General features: G+C 52.3%; 2 protein-coding genes across 2 annotated transcripts in view; one reads left to right on the plus strand and one right to left on the minus strand.

Annotated features, from left to right (window-relative positions):
- The window catches only part of LOC144496727 (early estrogen-induced gene 1 protein-like), a 51,225-nt gene extending 36,457 nt beyond the window's left edge, over window positions 1-14,768 (plus strand). Inside the window, exons 7-11 of the mRNA XM_078217229.1 lie at window positions 2,010-2,120; window positions 4,682-4,853; window positions 9,155-9,276; window positions 10,623-10,689; window positions 12,093-14,768. Coding sequence (XP_078073355.1) covers window positions 2,010-2,120; window positions 4,682-4,853; window positions 9,155-9,276; window positions 10,623-10,689; window positions 12,093-12,138 — 518 coding nt within the window. The 3' untranslated portion in view covers window positions 12,139-14,768. The remainder of the gene's footprint in view (window positions 1-2,009; window positions 2,121-4,681; window positions 4,854-9,154; window positions 9,277-10,622; window positions 10,690-12,092) is intronic.
- Window positions 1-16,559, minus strand: part of csnk2b (casein kinase 2, beta polypeptide) — a 296,247-nt gene that overhangs the window by 135,813 nt on the left and 143,875 nt on the right. The window lies entirely within an intron of this gene.

Consider the following 16,559-nt stretch of genomic DNA (forward strand, 5'->3'; position numbering starts at 1 on the left):
ATCGTTAATGAGTTTATTCCTTTCTAAATGCGCATACATCCTATCTTTAAGAATCTTCTCCAACAACTTCCCCACCACGGACGTCAAGCTCACCGGCCTATAATTACCCGGGTTATCCTTCCTACCCTTCTTAAATAACGGGACCACATTGGCTATCCTCCAATCCTCTGGGACCTCACCTGTGTCCAGTGACGAGACAAAGATTTGCGTCAGAGGCCCAACGATTTCACCTCTCGTCTCCCTGAGCAGCCTTGGATAGATTCCATCAGGCCCTGGGGATTTGTCAGTCTTTATATTCTCTAACAAACCTAACACTTCCTCCTTTGTAATGGAGATTTTCTCCAACGGTTCAACACTCCCCTCCGAGACACTCCCAGTCAACACATCCCTCTCCTTTGTGAATACCGACGCAAAGTATTCATTTAGGATCTCCCCTACCTCTTTGGGCTCCAAGCATAAGTCCCCACTTTTGTCCCTGAGAGGTCCGATTTTTTTCCCTAACAACCCTTTTGTTCCTAATGTATGAATAAAATGCCTTGGGATTCTCCTTAATCCTGTCTGCCAAGAACATTTCGTGACCCCTTTTTGCTCTTCTAATTCCCCGTTTGAGTATTTTCCTACTTTCTTTGTATTCCTCCAGAGCTCCCTCCGTTTTTAGCTGCTTGGACCTAACATACGCCTCTCTTTTCCTTTTGACCAGTCCCTCAATTTCCCTGGTTATCCACGGTTCCCTAATCCTACCCTTCCTATCCTTCTTTTTTACAGGCACATGCTTGTCCTGTAGCCCTAACAACCGTTCCTTAAAAGACTGCCACATACCAGATGTGGATTTACCCTCAAACAGCCTCTCCCAATCAAGAGCTGCCAATTTCTGCCTTATCCCAATAAAGTTAGCCTTCCCCCAATCCAACACCTTACCCTTGGGACACCACTCATCCTTTTCCATCACTATCCTAAAGCCAACAGAATTGTGGTCACTATTTGCCACATGTTCCCCAACCAAAACTTTGAAGACCTGACCGGGCTCATTCCCCAGTACCAGGTCCAGTATAGCCCCCTCTCTAGTTGGGCTGTCCACATATTGTTCCAACGAACCCTCCTGTACACATTTTACAAATTCCTCCCCATCCAGAGTCCCTGCCCTCAGCGATTTCCAGTCTATACCAGGGAAATTGAAGTCTCCCACTACAACAACCCTATATTTCCTGCACCTGCAACTGTACAGGACCTTGGTGAGACCGCATTTGGAATATTGCGTGCAGTTCTGGTCACCTCACTATAAGAAGGATGTGGAAGCGCTGGAAAGAGTGCAGAGGAGATTTACCAGGATGCTGCCTGGTTTGGAGTGTCGGTCTTATGAGGAAAGGTTGAGGGAGCTGGGGCTGTTCTCTCTGGAGCGGAGGAGATTGAGGGGAGACTTAATAGAGGTTTATAAAATGATGAAGGGGATAGATCGAGTGAACGTTCAAAGACTATTTCCTCGGGTGGATGGAGCTATTACAAGGGGGCATAACTATAGGGTTCATGGTGGGAGATATAGGAAGGATATCAGAGGTAGGTTCTTCACGCAGAGAGTGGTTGGGGTGTGGAATGGACTGCCTGCAGTGATAGTGGAGTCAGACACTTTAGGAACATTTAAGCGGTTATTGGATAGGCACATGGAGCACACCAGGATGGTAGGGAGTGGGATAGCTTGATCTTGGTTTCAGATGAAGGTCGGCACAACATCGTGGGCCGAAGGGCCTGTTCTGTGCTGTAATGTTCTATGTTCTATGTTCTATCCAGTATCTCCTGACATATCCATTCTTCCACTTCCCTTGGGCTGTTGGGGGGCCTGTAGTACACCCCCAACATAGTGACTGCGCCTTTCCTGTTTCAGGAAAGGGACACATCCTAACTGGGCGACAAGAACAGGATCCGGCGAGTCAGAGACTGACACCTCCCTGCCTCCCCACTTCCCCGCCGTCAGCATTCCTCTTCACGTTTGTCTCCCGCCTCTGTCCCGTCAGGTATCTCCGAGGATTCGGACAGTGCGACCACCACCCCGGAGGAATCCGCCGGCGGACGACTGACGCGCAGCTCCGTCTCCAGCTTCGGCAGCCAGTATTCCAAAGTCTCCGGTGAGTGAACCTCGGGAATGGCGTGCCTGTTGGGTTTAACAACATGGATGGTCTTGCGATGGAGGGTGAAACAGTCAGGGAAGGGGGAATGGGCTGGCGGGGGGGGGGTGGAGGGGGGTGCCAGGGGAGGCGGGGAATGGCGGAGGGAACTGAAGAGGCCTTTAAGATTGTGAAGAGGCTTGGTAGGCCGCAGCTAGGCCCTAGGCTCTGGAAATCTCTCTCCAACCGCCTCAGCCTCTCCTTAACCCCTCCCGACAATCCACCCGTTTGACCAAACGATCATCCAAACTAATATCTCCTTATGTCCCTCAGTGTCGTGCTCAGGGTGGGATATTCCGGCTTCGCTCGCCCCAAGGCTGGAAAATCCCGCCTGAGGTCTGTGAATCTTTGCATGTTCCGCTCGCCCCCCCCTGTGATTCCTGTGGCAGGCGGGACGGAAAATTCCACCCTCGGTGTTTTCTCACCTACCTGTACAATTCCATGTGATTTTTTATCACTCAAGTTAGGAGCAGGAGTGGGCCGCTTGGCCCCTGGAGCCCTGCTCCCCCATTCAACAAGACCGTGGCAAATGTCCAAAGATGTGCGGGTTAGGTTGATTGGCCATATTAAATTGTCCCTTAGTGTCCCAAGATTTGTAAATTAGAGGGATTAGCGGGTAAATGCATGGGATTATGGAGATAGGGTCTGGGTGGGGTTGTAGTTGGTACTCGATGGGCTGAATGGCCGCCTCCTATGCTGTAGGGATTCTATTATTCTATTCTATGATTGTAACCTCAACCGCACATTCCCACTGACCCCGCTGATAACCTTTCACCCCCTCATTAATCAATAATCTACCTCGCTCTACCTCAAAGATATTCAAGACTCTGCTTCCACTGCCTTTTGAGGAAGAGAGTTCCAGACACTTGCCACTCTCTGAGAGAAAGAAATTCTCCCCACCTCCATCTTCAATGGGCCACCCCTTACTTTTAAACAGTGAGACCACCCCCCCCCCCAGGTTCTAGATTCTCCCACAAGAGGAAACATCCTCTCCACATCCACCCTATCAATACCCCTCAAGATCCTAAAACTTTCAATCAAGTCGCCTCTGACTCTTCTAAACTCCAGCGAATACAAACCTAATCACTCCAGCCTCTCCTGATAAGACAACTCACCCATTCCTGGTCAAACTCGATTAAACCTTTTCTGATCTGCTTCTAATGCATTTCCATTTTTCCTTAAATAAGGAGACCAATACTGAACACAATACTCCGGATGCGGTCTCACCAATGCCCCGTACTGAAGCATAGCCTCCCTGTTTTCACATTCTTTCTCTACATCCTAGCTATGACTGTAACACCACATTCTGCACTCTCTCCTTTCCTTCTCCCCTATGTACTCCAAGAATGGTATGTTTTGTCTGCATAGCGCGCAAGAAACAATACTTTTCACTGAATGCTAATACATCTGACAATAATAAATCAAATCATATTCCATTCCCCTTGCAATAAATATTTCCCAATTGCTTAATGTTCCTGAACCCTGGGACAGGTGCAGGAAAATGGGATTAGTGTGACTTTAGTGGTAGTTACTGTCTGTGCAGACTCGATGGGCCAAAGGGCCTTTTCTGCACTGTCCGACCGAATGACTTCTATGATTCTAACCGTAACTTCATCTGATTCATGTACTAAGCTGCCCAGATCCCTCTGCACTGTCGAGTTCTGCAACCTCTCTCGATTGAGCAATAAGCTGATTTCCCTATTCATCGAGGCGGCGCAGTGGCACAGTGGTTAGCACTGCTGCCTCACAGTGTCAGGGATCTGGGTTCGATTACCGGCTTGGGTCACTGTCTGTGTGGAGTTTGCACGTTCTCCCCGTGTCTGCGTGGGTTTCCTCCGGGTGCTCTGGTTTCCTCCCACAATCCAAAGATGTGCGGGTTATGTTGATTGGCCGTGCTAAATTGCCCCTTAATGTCAGGGGGATTAGCAGGGTAAGTATGTGGGGTTGCAGGGATAGAGCCTGGGTTGGATTGTTGTTGGTGCAGGCTCGATGGGCTGAATGGCCTCCTTCTGCACTGTAGGGATTCTATCCTGTCAAAAGGGCAAGTCAACATTTTTCCCCATCTGCCGAGGTCTTTCTCCATTCATTTAGTTTTGCGTTGCAGTAGAGATTAAGTTGTTGCTGTTGCGAGATGTGTAGAAGACTAGAAGATGTGTAGAATTGCCCATCATTATGTGCGTGAATTTGGAGCAGGTGTAGGCCACCTGGTCCCTCGAGCCTGCTCCATCAGTTCAATAAGGCTGACCTGATCTGTGAGAGGGTCAAGGAGGAATTCAACAGGGCGCTCAAGAGAAACTCTTTGACCCTGAGTGAGTGGTGGGAATGTGGGACGCGTTTCCACAGGGAGTGGTTTGGGGGGGAAGAGGGTGGATGCATAGAAGGATAAGTCCATGAGGAGCGTAGGGGGTTGGTGTTGACTGGTGATGCAGGATGTGGCCGGTCTGTGCCCCGGTGGGATTCAGTGGAAACCCTTGGGTCTTTCCAGTTAACTCATTCACCCTCTTCCCCCACCCACCTCCCAGGTTACAGCTCCGAGCACACACGTAGCATCAGCCTCTCTGAGCCCACCCGTAGACGCAAACTGTCATCCAGTAGCAGCGGCCTCTCCTCTGGACCCAGCAGTGCGGCGGACTTCGAGGGCGGGGCATTCGAGAAGCCCCCTCTCCCCATCCGACCCTCCGACCGACCCTTCAGGTAAGGGAGGACGAAGGTAAGGGAGCGTGAGGGAGAGGAGGGGAGGGGGGAGTTGTCATACGAGGAGCGGTTGAGGACTCTGGGTCTGTGCTCGATGGAGTTTAGAAGGATGAGGGGGGATCTTATTGAAACTTACAGGATACCGCGAGGCCTGGATAGAGTGGATGTGGAGAGGATGTTTCCACTGGTAGGAAAAACTAGAACCAGAGGGCACAACCTCAGGCTAAAGGGACGATCCTTTAAAACAGAGATAGGAGGAATTTCTTCAGCCAGAGAGTGGTGAATCTGTGGAACTCTTTGCCGCAGAGGAGGTTGGGTCATTGAGTGTCTGAGACAGAGATAGATAGGTTCTTGATTAATAAGGGGATCAGCGGTTACGGAGAAAAGGGGATGAGAAAAAAATCAGCCATGATTGAATGGCGGAGCAGACTCGATGGGCCGAGTGGCCTAATTCTGCTCCTATGTCTTATGGTCTTATGGAGAGGGTGTGGGTCTCGCACTGATGTAGGAGACATTTTTTTTCATTCAAGGGATTTATTGCCCATTCCTAATGAATTGAGTGGCTTGGAATGCCCAAGATCAGAGGGCAGTTGAGAGTCAATCACTTGTTTAAAGTTTATTTATTAGTGTCACAAGTAGGCTTACATTAACACTGCAATGAAGTTACTATGAAAATCCCCCAGTCGCCACACTCTGGCATCTGTTCGGATACACTGAGGGAGAATTTAGCACGGCCGATGCTCCCTAACCAGCACGTATTTCGGACCGTGGGAGGAAACCGGAGCACCCGGAAGAAACCCAAGCAGACACGGGGAGAATGTGCAGACTCCGCACAGACAGTGACCCAAGCCGGGAATCGAACCTGTGTCTCTGGCGCTGTGAGGCAGCAGTGCTGACCACATTGCTGTGGCTCTGGAGCCACATGTAGGCCAGACCGGGTAAGGACGGCAGATTTCCTTCCCTAAAGAAACCAGATGGGTTTTTCCGAAAATCGACGATGGTTTCATGGTCATCAGTGGATCCTTAATTCCAGATTTTTATTGAAATCAAATTTCACCGTCTGCCGTGGCGGGATTCGAACCCGGGTCCCCAGAGGCTCTCTGGATTACAAGTCCGGTGACAATACCACTGCGCCACCCCCTCCCCGTAAAGGAAGGACTTACATTTCTGCAGGGTCTTTCGTGACCTCGAGATGTCCAAAAATGCTGCACTGGCATCAGAGGGCTTTCTGAACAGTAGACTGAGCTGAGATGTGGGGAAACCCGCACAGCACGATCCCACAAACAGCTCTGCGATAGTGACCAGATCAACTGCTCTAATGAGAGTTGGTTGAGAGATAAAGATCAGACAATGGGGATAAGCCTCCCCCCCCTTCCCCCCCCCCCCCCCCGCCCCCACCTCCTCTCTGAAATAAGTGAGGGATCAGTAACATTTTACGTAAAGTGGACAATATCTGAGATACGGGTTTTTAAACAAACATTACTGTACAAGGTGCTATGAAGGGAATGCTTGAGCCCCTCTCTGAGAACTAACACTCAACCAATCAAAGAGGAATATCTCCTTTCATAATCTGTTAAAGTGAGTGTGAGAAGGGGGATTATTTGCACTTTAACAACTTTTAGTGGTAACTCAAAATAACCCCCTGAGACACTCTGTAAAAGCAACAAGTAACATTTTATTTATCTAGCAAACAGTGAACAGGTTAACTAAACTATTAACAAACCCAATAAAACACTATTCTAATGGAATGCTGTTTAGATAATTACAATTCCCACTCCTTAACAAGAAAATAGAATTTTTAGTCACTCTCAAAATACGACCAGGTTTTATCTTCAGAATCTTTGGCCTCCTTTATCTTCTGTCTTCACTACCTTCTGTTGGTATCTTTACGATTGAGATGAGGCCTTCTTTTAAGACATAAATGCGACTGTTACACTGTTAGAGGCAGTTGCTGGCTGTGTCTCTGTGGGAGAGCTGTGTACTGTGGGAGAGACAGTGGCTGTCTGGCTCTCTGGAGCTGGCCCTGATGACATACCAAAGTCCCCACAATGGGATTGGTTTGCAGGTTACCAAAACATCAAATTCAAATCTCATAGGCTGCTGCTATTCAAATGCCTAGTTTAAACTGATTGGTTAAACTTCAAAAACAGCCTGTCGTCTTGGCAGCATCACTGCCTATCCTCGCGATACGATGTTTCAGTCTGTATACCTGCTTGCACCTGCTTCTTTTCAGTGCAGAAGAAAATTACCTTTTCTAACAGAACCATGCAATTTTACAACTCTTAGCATTTTAGAAGTTTTTTATAGTTTTACAAACACTAACTTCACAAGAAAGGTTGGAAAAAGAGAACAGTTTATAATACCTATATTATACCCTAACATCCAGGGTTAATGTGTGGTACAGATGAATTAACTAGTAAATTGTGGTCAAACACACAGCACAATAATTGGCAGATGCGACCAAGGCTGATTCCATGGATTCTTCAACAACCCACCCAGACATTAGTGAAGACCATCCCATTGAAACTCTGTCTCTCTCTCTCTCTTGCATGAGGGATTCCAGCCTTCGTGTTTGATGACCTCATCTCAGAATTCTGTCCAAATGTTGCTGCGATTTGAGTGGACTCCGTGATGTCCCACCTAACAGGGTTTCAGTCTCCACTCCCGAGGCTCCGGGATTCCCGACCCTAGCAGCAACTCGCAAGTCGAAGGCAGCGTTTTGGTCACGCCCAGCGGAACGCTGCTCCTCCCAAAGGGGTGCCTTTGCCCCACCGTCCCACGGCACAGAGCCTCCAATCCTCCGCTGTCTTCTTCGAACCCCAGGGCTTCTCCTGAGCCCTCACGAAGTGAAGTCTGACAAACCTTTTCCCGTGTGGAGCCACTTTCTCTCTGCTCCTCACTCTCCCTCCTTAACCGGGACCTTTCCCTGTCTCCGTTAGCCTATCACCCAGCCCCCTGGGGCACTTCCCTGATTATGTAGCTCTGCTCCTGATCACGTGATCAGGGGTTTTTGTGTCGTTGTACACAGGCCCTGACAAGTTACAAAACTCCCGATTGTGTAAACATCGACTGCTAGTCCTGGATCTTCCTCCCACCCCCCACACGCAGCTTAATGGTGAGACAGATTTCACAATACTGTCTCAGTTTATTTGATTTGGTTTGTTATTGTCACATTTATTAGCATACATTAGTATTCGGGTGGCGCAGTGGTTAGCACTGCTGCCTCACAGCGCCAGGGACCCGGACTCCATTCCCGGCTTGGGTCACTGTCTGTGTGGAGTTTGCACGTTCTCCCTGTGTCTGCGTGGGTTTCCTCCGGGTGCTCCAGTTTCCTCCCACAGTCCGAAGATGTGCGGGTTAGGGGGATTGGCCGTGCTAAATTACCCCTAGTGTCAGGGGGACTAGCGAGGGTAAATACATGGGGTTATGGCGATAGTTTCTGAGTAGGATTGTAGTCGGTGCAGACTCGATGGGCCGAATGGCCTCTTTCTGCACTGTGGGATTCTATGATTCTATACAGTGAGAAGTATTGTTTCTTGTGTTATACAAACAAAGCATACCGTTCATAGAGAAGGAAACGAGAGGGTGCAGAATGTAGTGTTACAGTCATAACTAGGGTGTAGAGAAAGATCAACTTAATGCGAGGTAGGTCCACTCAAAAGTCTGACAGCAGCAGGGAAGAAGCTGTTCTTGAGTCGGTTGGTACGTGACCTCAGACTTTTGTATCTTTTTCCTGACGGAAGAAGGTGGAAGAGAGAATGTCCGGGGCGCGTGGGGTCCTTAATTATGCGGCTGCTTTCCCGAGGCAGCGGGAAGTGCCAGCTTCAAATATCTCACAAAAGGGTCCCCGATCAGAAAGAGCTTACATCCAGTGAAATCACCAGGAGAACCCCAAAGGTTCTTTTTCCAAAGCCACAAAACCTGTTTGTATATTTTGTTTGAGAGTGACTAAATTATTATTTTTTTTGGCAATGAATGATCCTTGCATTTATTTGAACAGCATTCCAGTCAAACTTTACTCTAATTGATCGGTTCCTTGTTTAGTTAAAGTTCCTGGATGGTGAAATAAATAACTTGTTAATTATTCACTGAAAGTGAGTGTCAGGTCTTTCTGTTAATGAACCTCTAAACGTGAATGAGAAACAGTTAACACCATCACAAAGACCTTTAGCAGATTACTAAGCGAGGGATTCCTCTTTGGACGATTCGCTGTAGCTTTTCAAAAGGGAATCAACCTCTGCATTGTAACCTTGACCTAGTTGTTTAATATCAATATCCTTGCCTATCTGTACACATTCCAGGCGGAAGACCCGGACTCCCGAGAGCTACACGTCGCGAGTGAACGACACCAGGGTCGATGCGGATGACATTGTGAACCGAATCGTACAGACCCAGGACTTCTCAGACTGCAGTGACTCTGAGGGTAGGGAAGCTTGGCAGTGGGACCCCCAGTCCCATGAGTATCTGGTCCAGTGGCCTACAGTCCTCAGAGGCCCCTCGCTCCCTAGAAATATAGAATCCCTGCAGTGCAGAAGAAGGGCATTCGGCCCATCGAGTCTGCACCAACAACAATCCCACCCTGGCCCTATTCCCATAACCCCATGCATTTACCCTAGCTAGTCCCCCGACACTAAGGGGCAATTTTAGCATGGCCAATCCACCTGACCCGCACATCTTTGGACTGTGGGAGGAAACCGGAGCACCCGGAGGAAACCCACGCAGACACGGGGAGAACGTGCAAACTCCACACACAGTGACCCAAGCCGGGAATTGAACCCGGTCCCTGGAGCTGTGAGGCAGCAGCGCTAACCGCTGTGCCATTCTGCTGCCCTAAGCTGGGGGTTAGGTGTTCCTTATTCATTCATGGGACATGGGCGTCGCTGGCGGGCCAGCATTTATTGCCCATCCCTAGTTGCCCTTGGAGGGCAGTTGAGAATCAACCACATTGCTGTGGCTCTGGAGTCACATGTCGGCCAGACCGGGTACGGACGGCAGATTTCCTTCCCTAAAGGAACCAGATGGGTTTTTCCGTCAATCGACAATGGTTTCATGGTCATCAGTAGATTCTTAATTCCAAATTTCTTTTTATTGAATTCAAATTCCACCACCTGCCATGGCGGGATTCGAACCCGGGTTCCCAGAACCCAGTTTCTGGATTCATAGTCTCGCGATAATACCACTAGGCTCCCCGGCTACATTTGAGCCACAGGCCAGAATTTCAAGGGTGGGTGTGGGGTTGCCACCATCAGAACCCCCCCCACCCCCTCCACTTCTGACTGGGGAAGGCCTTTCCCTGGGGACCGATGCCCACCTTCTGCCAATCAGTGGGGTTGGCAGAATCCGTGCTGAATTCACAGGCCACCAGGACAGAGAAGGAGAATGTGACAATTTCCCGCCCTCACCTCATCCGCCCGCACAATCCCACCGACAGCTCTCAGCATCCTGGAGCCTCTGGCCTCTATTAGTGTGGGTACCGCAGAGGGTCAGGCTGGGGGTTTGGTGGAGACTAATAGGACACCGGGTCACCCAGAAGGGGCGATTCTGCTGTGGAGAGTCAATAGGCATAATGGGTGCCACTGGTAGAGGGTGAAGTGGTAGGGGGGATGTATGGGCTGGGTGATGGGCAGCGGGGGCAGGCGGTGCGATGGGGGACGGGATTGTACGATGTGGGTTATTCTGTTTGGAGAGGTTTATCAGACGGCTGTAGTGAGGGCTGCAGGGCCGTATCTCTGGGATGGTGTGTAAATACTGTTTGTCACTGTTTTGTAGAGAGTGGATTGCAGCTCTATGTGGCACGAGATGGATCAACCAAAGTTGGGGGCGTTCCACTCAGCAGGTATGTGATTGTGGCCTGCAGCTTCTCCTGGGTCGCCTCACTACGCTGCCGTGTCTGGTCTCCAGTTATAGATCGCAACTGGGCCCCGGTCACCTCCAGATGGGCAGAACAGCCAGTTATCAAATACAGGAATGTATCCAGGCAGAAAATTATTCATCCCTTCCAAACATGCAGTTCTCCCTGTCCCTTTCTCTCCCCTTCCCCCTCTCTTACCCACCCTCCCTCTTGCTCACTTTCCTTTACTCTCCCTCACTCCCTCCCTCATTCTGTCTCTCTCGCTCTCTTTCTTTCTCACTTGCTCTTGCTCTCTCCCGCTCTCTCTCTCTCTCCCGCTCTCTCTCTCTCCCGCTCTCTCTCGCCCCCTCCGTCTTGTTGTCTCTCTCTCTCTCGCTCCCTCTCTCTTGTTTTCTCTCTCGCTTGCTCTCACATCATTTGGAGGTGCTGTGTTATTCCCCCGTATACACTGATAACAGTCAGCTTGATGTCCTCACCTCCCTTGATTCCCCACCTTTGCTGAATTCTCAGCCAGCCCAGCACTGGGAAATATTGGGAAGATCGAAATCATCGGCATCAAGCCCCATCACAAACTCAATTCCCCAGCCAGCGACTCCACCGCCCTCCCTGGCCATGGGCCACACAGGTCATGACCCCGGGGGTTGTGGGCGCGGTGGGGGAGGGTTCAGACTGAGCTGAGCTACTGACCCCCATGTCCACCCCCATCGACAGGATGCCCAATCCCTGGCATTGACGTGTGGCTGCCTCAGGAGATGGTGGACTGTATCCCAGCGCTGACGGAACGTGGCCTGTTCTGGTTGAAGAGCCTGAATTGTGGTTGACATTCCTTCTGGTAACTAACTTCCTGCGGTGTGCCAACGTGTGGCTGTGTCCTCACCCGGGCACAGGCCTGGGCAAATCGTACAGAGACCAGAGTTACCCAAACTGTCAGCATCTCCCCTCATGGCATTTTTAAAAGTATTTGGGATGTGGGCATCGCTGGCGAGACCCAGCATTTATTGCCCATCTCTAATTGCCCCTTGAGAAGGTGGTGGGTGAGCGGCTTTCTCGAACCCGCTGCAGTCCCTGAGGTGTAGGTACACCCACTGTGCTGTTAGGGAGGGAGTTCCAGGATTTTGACCCCAGCGACAGTGAAGGAACGGCCGATATATTTCCAAGTTGGGATGGTGAGTGACACGGAGGGGAGCCTCCAGGTGGGGGTGTTCTCAGGTATCTGCTGCCCTTTCCCTTGGCGGTTGGGGGTAGGGGCGGGGTGGGATCTGACCTTGATGGCGGCTGGGTTGGTGACGTCCGGCACTCTGGTGTTCCTGACGGTGAGAATCCGGCTCCCTTCTCCCACCGCGCCTGTTTCTTTCCTCACCGCCTCTCTCTCTATTTGTTCCCTGCAGGCGATCAGAGAACGATTACAAGCCGGTGGTGATCGGGAGTCACTGAGGCCCCGCGCCGGCGCGGGATCGGGCTGTGCCCTCAGCGACGGAGCCTTCCCGCCGGACGGGATTGGCCGGACAGAGAAGGGAGGAGGAGTCTTGGATGACCGCCATAGAGGACGGAGTGAATCGTTGTCATGGGAACTCGCACACATTGGGAGCGGGGGGTCCAGCCCCTCCGGCCTTCTCCCCGGGGGGAGAAGGGAGATCTGAGGGTCGGTCTCCTACCAAGCCTACACCCCATGCACCCCCTCCTCTGCGCCCCTCCGCAATCCCTCCCCCGCCCCCCCATTCCGTCACATCTCTTGTTGTCAGCATTTGTGACTGGGCCGTCAACGATTCTCTCACCCCCCCCGCACCAAACCTGATTTCAGCCTGCGCTGCCTCCTGGTGGTAGGTGGTTAGCTGAGCAGATGTGACCTGGCTGCTGTCCACTTCAACTCAACACCTCCGGTCCACATTGGAGGCAGCTCCCACCCAAGACCCCCCGCGACAGGCAGGGTGAAGAGTGCAGGAATAGGCCATTCGCCCCGTCAAGCAAGCTCTGCCACTCAAGCACAACATGGCTGATCTTCTACCCCCACCCCATCCCCCTCCTCCCCTGATGCCATCTTCCCCCATCTCCCTTGATGTCCAGAATATGGGGAACACCCCCACCTGGAGGTTCCCCTCCGAGTTACTCACCATCCCGACTTGGAAATATATCGGCCGTTCCTTCACTGTCGCTGGGTCAAAATCCTGGAACTCCCTCCCTAACAGCACAGTGGGTGTACCTACACCACAGGGACTGCAGCGAGTCCAAGAAGGCAGCTCACCCACCACCTTCTCAAGGGGCAATTAGGGATGGGTAATAAATGCTGGGTCTCGCCAGTGACGCCCACATCCTGTCAATGAATGAAAATTGAATCGAGGGTACCAGGTTTGAAAATGGTGATCTACTGGCCTTCGGGGAGAGGGGAAGATGGGACTTGGTCTGAGTGAGCGAGAGCATGTGTGAGTGAGCGAGTGTGAGTACGTACGTGCAAGAGTACGTGCGTGAGAGCATGCCAGAACTTGTGAGCGAGCGAGAGTGTGCAAGAACGTGTGTGAGCGAGCTACAGTGTACAAGAATGTGTGTGAGCGAGCGAGAGTGTGCGAGAGCGTGTGAGTGAGCGAGAGTGTGCAAGAATGTGTGAGTGAGCTACAGTGTACAAGAACGTGTGTGAGTGAGCGAGAGTGTGCAAGAATGTGTGTGAGCGAGCTACAGTGTACAAAAATGTGTGTGAGCGAGCGAGAGTGTGCAAGAACGTGTGTGAGCGAGCGAGAGTGTGCAAGAACGTGTGTGAGCGAGCTATAGTGTACAAGAATGTGTGTGAGCGAGCGAGAGTGTGAGTGAGCGAGAGTGTGCAAGAATGTGTGTGAGTGAGCTACAGTGTACAAGAACGTGTGTGAGTGAGCGAGAGTGTGCAAGAGCGTGTGAGTGAGCGAGAGTGTGCAAGAATGTGTGTGAGTGAGCGAGAGTGTACAAGAACGTGTGTGAGCGAGCGAGAGTGTGCAAGAACGTGTGTGAGCGAGCTATAGTGTACAAGAATGTGTGTGAGCGAGCGAGAGTGTGAGTGAGCGAGAGTGTGCAAGAATGTGTGTGAGTGAGCTACAGTGTACAAGAACGTGTGTGAGTGAGCGAGAGTGTGCAAGAGCGTGTGAGTGAGCGAGAGTGTGCAAGAATGTGTGTGAGTGAGCGAGAGTGTACAAGAACGTGTGTGAGCGAGCGAGAGTGTGCAAGAACGTGTGTGAGCGAGCTATAGTGTACAAGAATGTGTGTGAGCGAGCGAGAGTGTGCAAGAACGTGTGTGAGCGAGCTATAGTGTACAAGAATGTGTGTGAGCGAGCGAGAGTGTGCAAGAACGTGTGTGAGCGAGCTATAGTGTACAAGAATGTGTGTGAGCGAGCGAGAGTGTGCGAGAGCGTGAGTGTGTTTATAGGTGCCTCTTCCCCTCCAACCCCTCATCCCCCAGCCCCCCCCCCCTTTCCCAGGTGAGTCACGCTCCAATCCCGGGCCAGCTTTGCGTTGCGCAAGTTGGTGTCAATGCCCACAACGAGAGAGAGTGAGAGAGAGGCTATTCGTCTGCGTGGGCCATCCCTAACGGGCTAGGCTTGGCGGGAGCAAGGTGGGGGGGGGAAGTCAAAAACACATTGAAAATACAGTGTGATAGGAGCAGAGGCCTTTCAGCCCCTTGTGCCGTTCCAGCTCCCTTGTGGAGGTATCCAATGAATCTCACTGACCTCCCCAGATCTTTCCCAGCGAATATTTTCCCTTCAAGTCTATCCGGTTCCTCCTCGTCTGTAGAATGTGAATACCTTACCCGCTCAAAGTGAGGGATTGAATTCACACCGAACGCTTGCAACTTTCCCGATGCGTTCTTCAGTCTGGAGTAACGCCGGGAGACGCCGGGCCGCGAGTGGACTTTCTGTCGATTCCTTTTAGTTTTTTTGATTGTCTTCCGATCCTTCCGCTGGGAGTAACGTCCGCCGTTCCGGGGTTTTGGAAAACCTGACTGGAGAAAGGGTTTAAATTGCGGGAGCTGTGAGGCCGAGATGTAGATTTAACACGGAACGATGTCGGAGGATCCAGATCTTAATATATTTTCTTATTTGAAACGAGTGTGTATGTGTGTGTTGTTGATTCACTCTGGGTGACTGTCTCTGATCCGATGTTGCAGGAGATACACTGGCTTCATCTCAGAGTTTCCTCTTTATTCACACAGCTCAGCAAATACAAATAACATGTCGGGCACAGTAGTTTCTGGTGGAAGATGTATCTTATTGATCCAGGCCTGGTTTCTGCCATGGAGAGAGACTGATTTAAGACAACTCGATTGATTAACTTATCAAAACATTTGGTCATAGAATCCTATAGTGCAGAAGGAGGCCATTTGGTCCATCGAGTCTACACCGACCACAATCCTATCCCCATAACCCCGTGCATTTATCCTAGCTAGTTCCCCCTAACACTAAGCATACCCAATCCACCAAACCCACACACCTTTGGAGTTTGGGAGGAAACCAGAGTACCCAGAGGAAACCCACACAGACATGGGGAGAATGTGCGAATTCCACGCTGACAGTGACCCAAACCGGGAATCGAACCTGTGTTGTGAGGCAGCAGTGCTAACCACTGTGCCACCATGCCGCCGGGAATTGAACCCAGTCCCTGGCACTGTGAGGCAGCAGTGCCAATCACTGTGTCACCGGGAATGGAACCCGGGTCCCTGGCGCTGTGAGGCAGCAGTGAACCCGGGTCCCTGGCGCTGTGAGGCAGCAGTGAACCCGGGTCCCTGGCGCTGTGAGGCAGCAGTGAACCCGGGTCCCTGGCGCTGTGAGGCAGCAGTGAACCCGGGTCCCTGGCGCTGTGAGGCAGCAGTGAACCCGGGTCCCTGGCGCTGTGAGGCAGCAGTGAACCCGGGTCCCTGGCGCTGTGAGGCAGCAGTGAACCCGGGTCCCTGGCGCTGTGAGGCAGCAGTGAACCCGGGTCCCTGGCGCTGTGAGGCAGCAGTGAACCCGGGTCCCTGGCGCTGTGAGGCAGCAGTGAACCCGGGTCCCTGGCGCTGTGAGGCAGCAGTGAACCCGGGTCCCTGGCGCTGTGAGGCAGCAGTGAACCCGGGTCCCTGGCGCTGTGAGGCAGCAGTGAACCCGGGTCCCTGGCGCTGTGAGGCAGCAGTGAACCCGGGTCCCTGGCACTGTGAGGCAGCAGTGAACCCGGGTCCCTGGCGCTGTGAGGGAGCAGTGAACCCGGGTCCCTGGCGCTGTGAGGCAGCAGTGAACCCGGGTCCCTGGCGCTGTGAGGCAGCAGTGAACCCGGGTCCCTGGCGCTGTGAGGCAGCAGTGAACCCGGGTCCCTGGCGCTGTGAGGCAGCAGTGAACCCGGGTCCCTGGCGCTGTGAGGCAGCAGTGAACCCGGGTCCCTGGCGCTGTGAGGCAGCAGTGAACCCGGGTCCCTGGCGCTGTGAGGCAGCAGTGAACCCGGGTCCCTGGCGCTGTGAGGCAGCAGTGAACCCGGGTCCCTGGCGCTGTGAGGCAGCAGTGAACCCGGGTCCCTGGCGCTGTGAGGCAGCAGTGAACCCGGGTCCCTGGCGCTGTGAGGGAGCAGTGAACCCGGGTCCCTGGCGCTGTGAGGCAGCAGTGAACCCGGGTCCCTGGCGCTGTGAGGCAGCAGTGAACCCGGGTCCCTGGCGCTGTGAGGGAGCAGTGAACCCGGGTCCCTGGCGCTGTGAGACAGCAGTGAACCCGGGTCCCTGGCGCTGTGAGGCAGCAGTGAACCCGGGTCCCTGGCGCTGTGAGGCAGCAGTGAACCCGGGTCCCTGGCGCTGTGAGGCAGCAGTGAACCCGGGTCCCTGGCGCTGTGAGGCAGCAGTGAACCCGGGTCCCTGGCACTGTGAGGCAGCAGTGAAC

The sequence above is a fragment of the Mustelus asterias genome, chromosome 8, assembly GCF_964213995.1.
Source record: "Mustelus asterias chromosome 8, sMusAst1.hap1.1, whole genome shotgun sequence".
Lineage (NCBI taxonomy): Eukaryota > Metazoa > Chordata > Chondrichthyes > Carcharhiniformes > Triakidae > Mustelus > Mustelus asterias.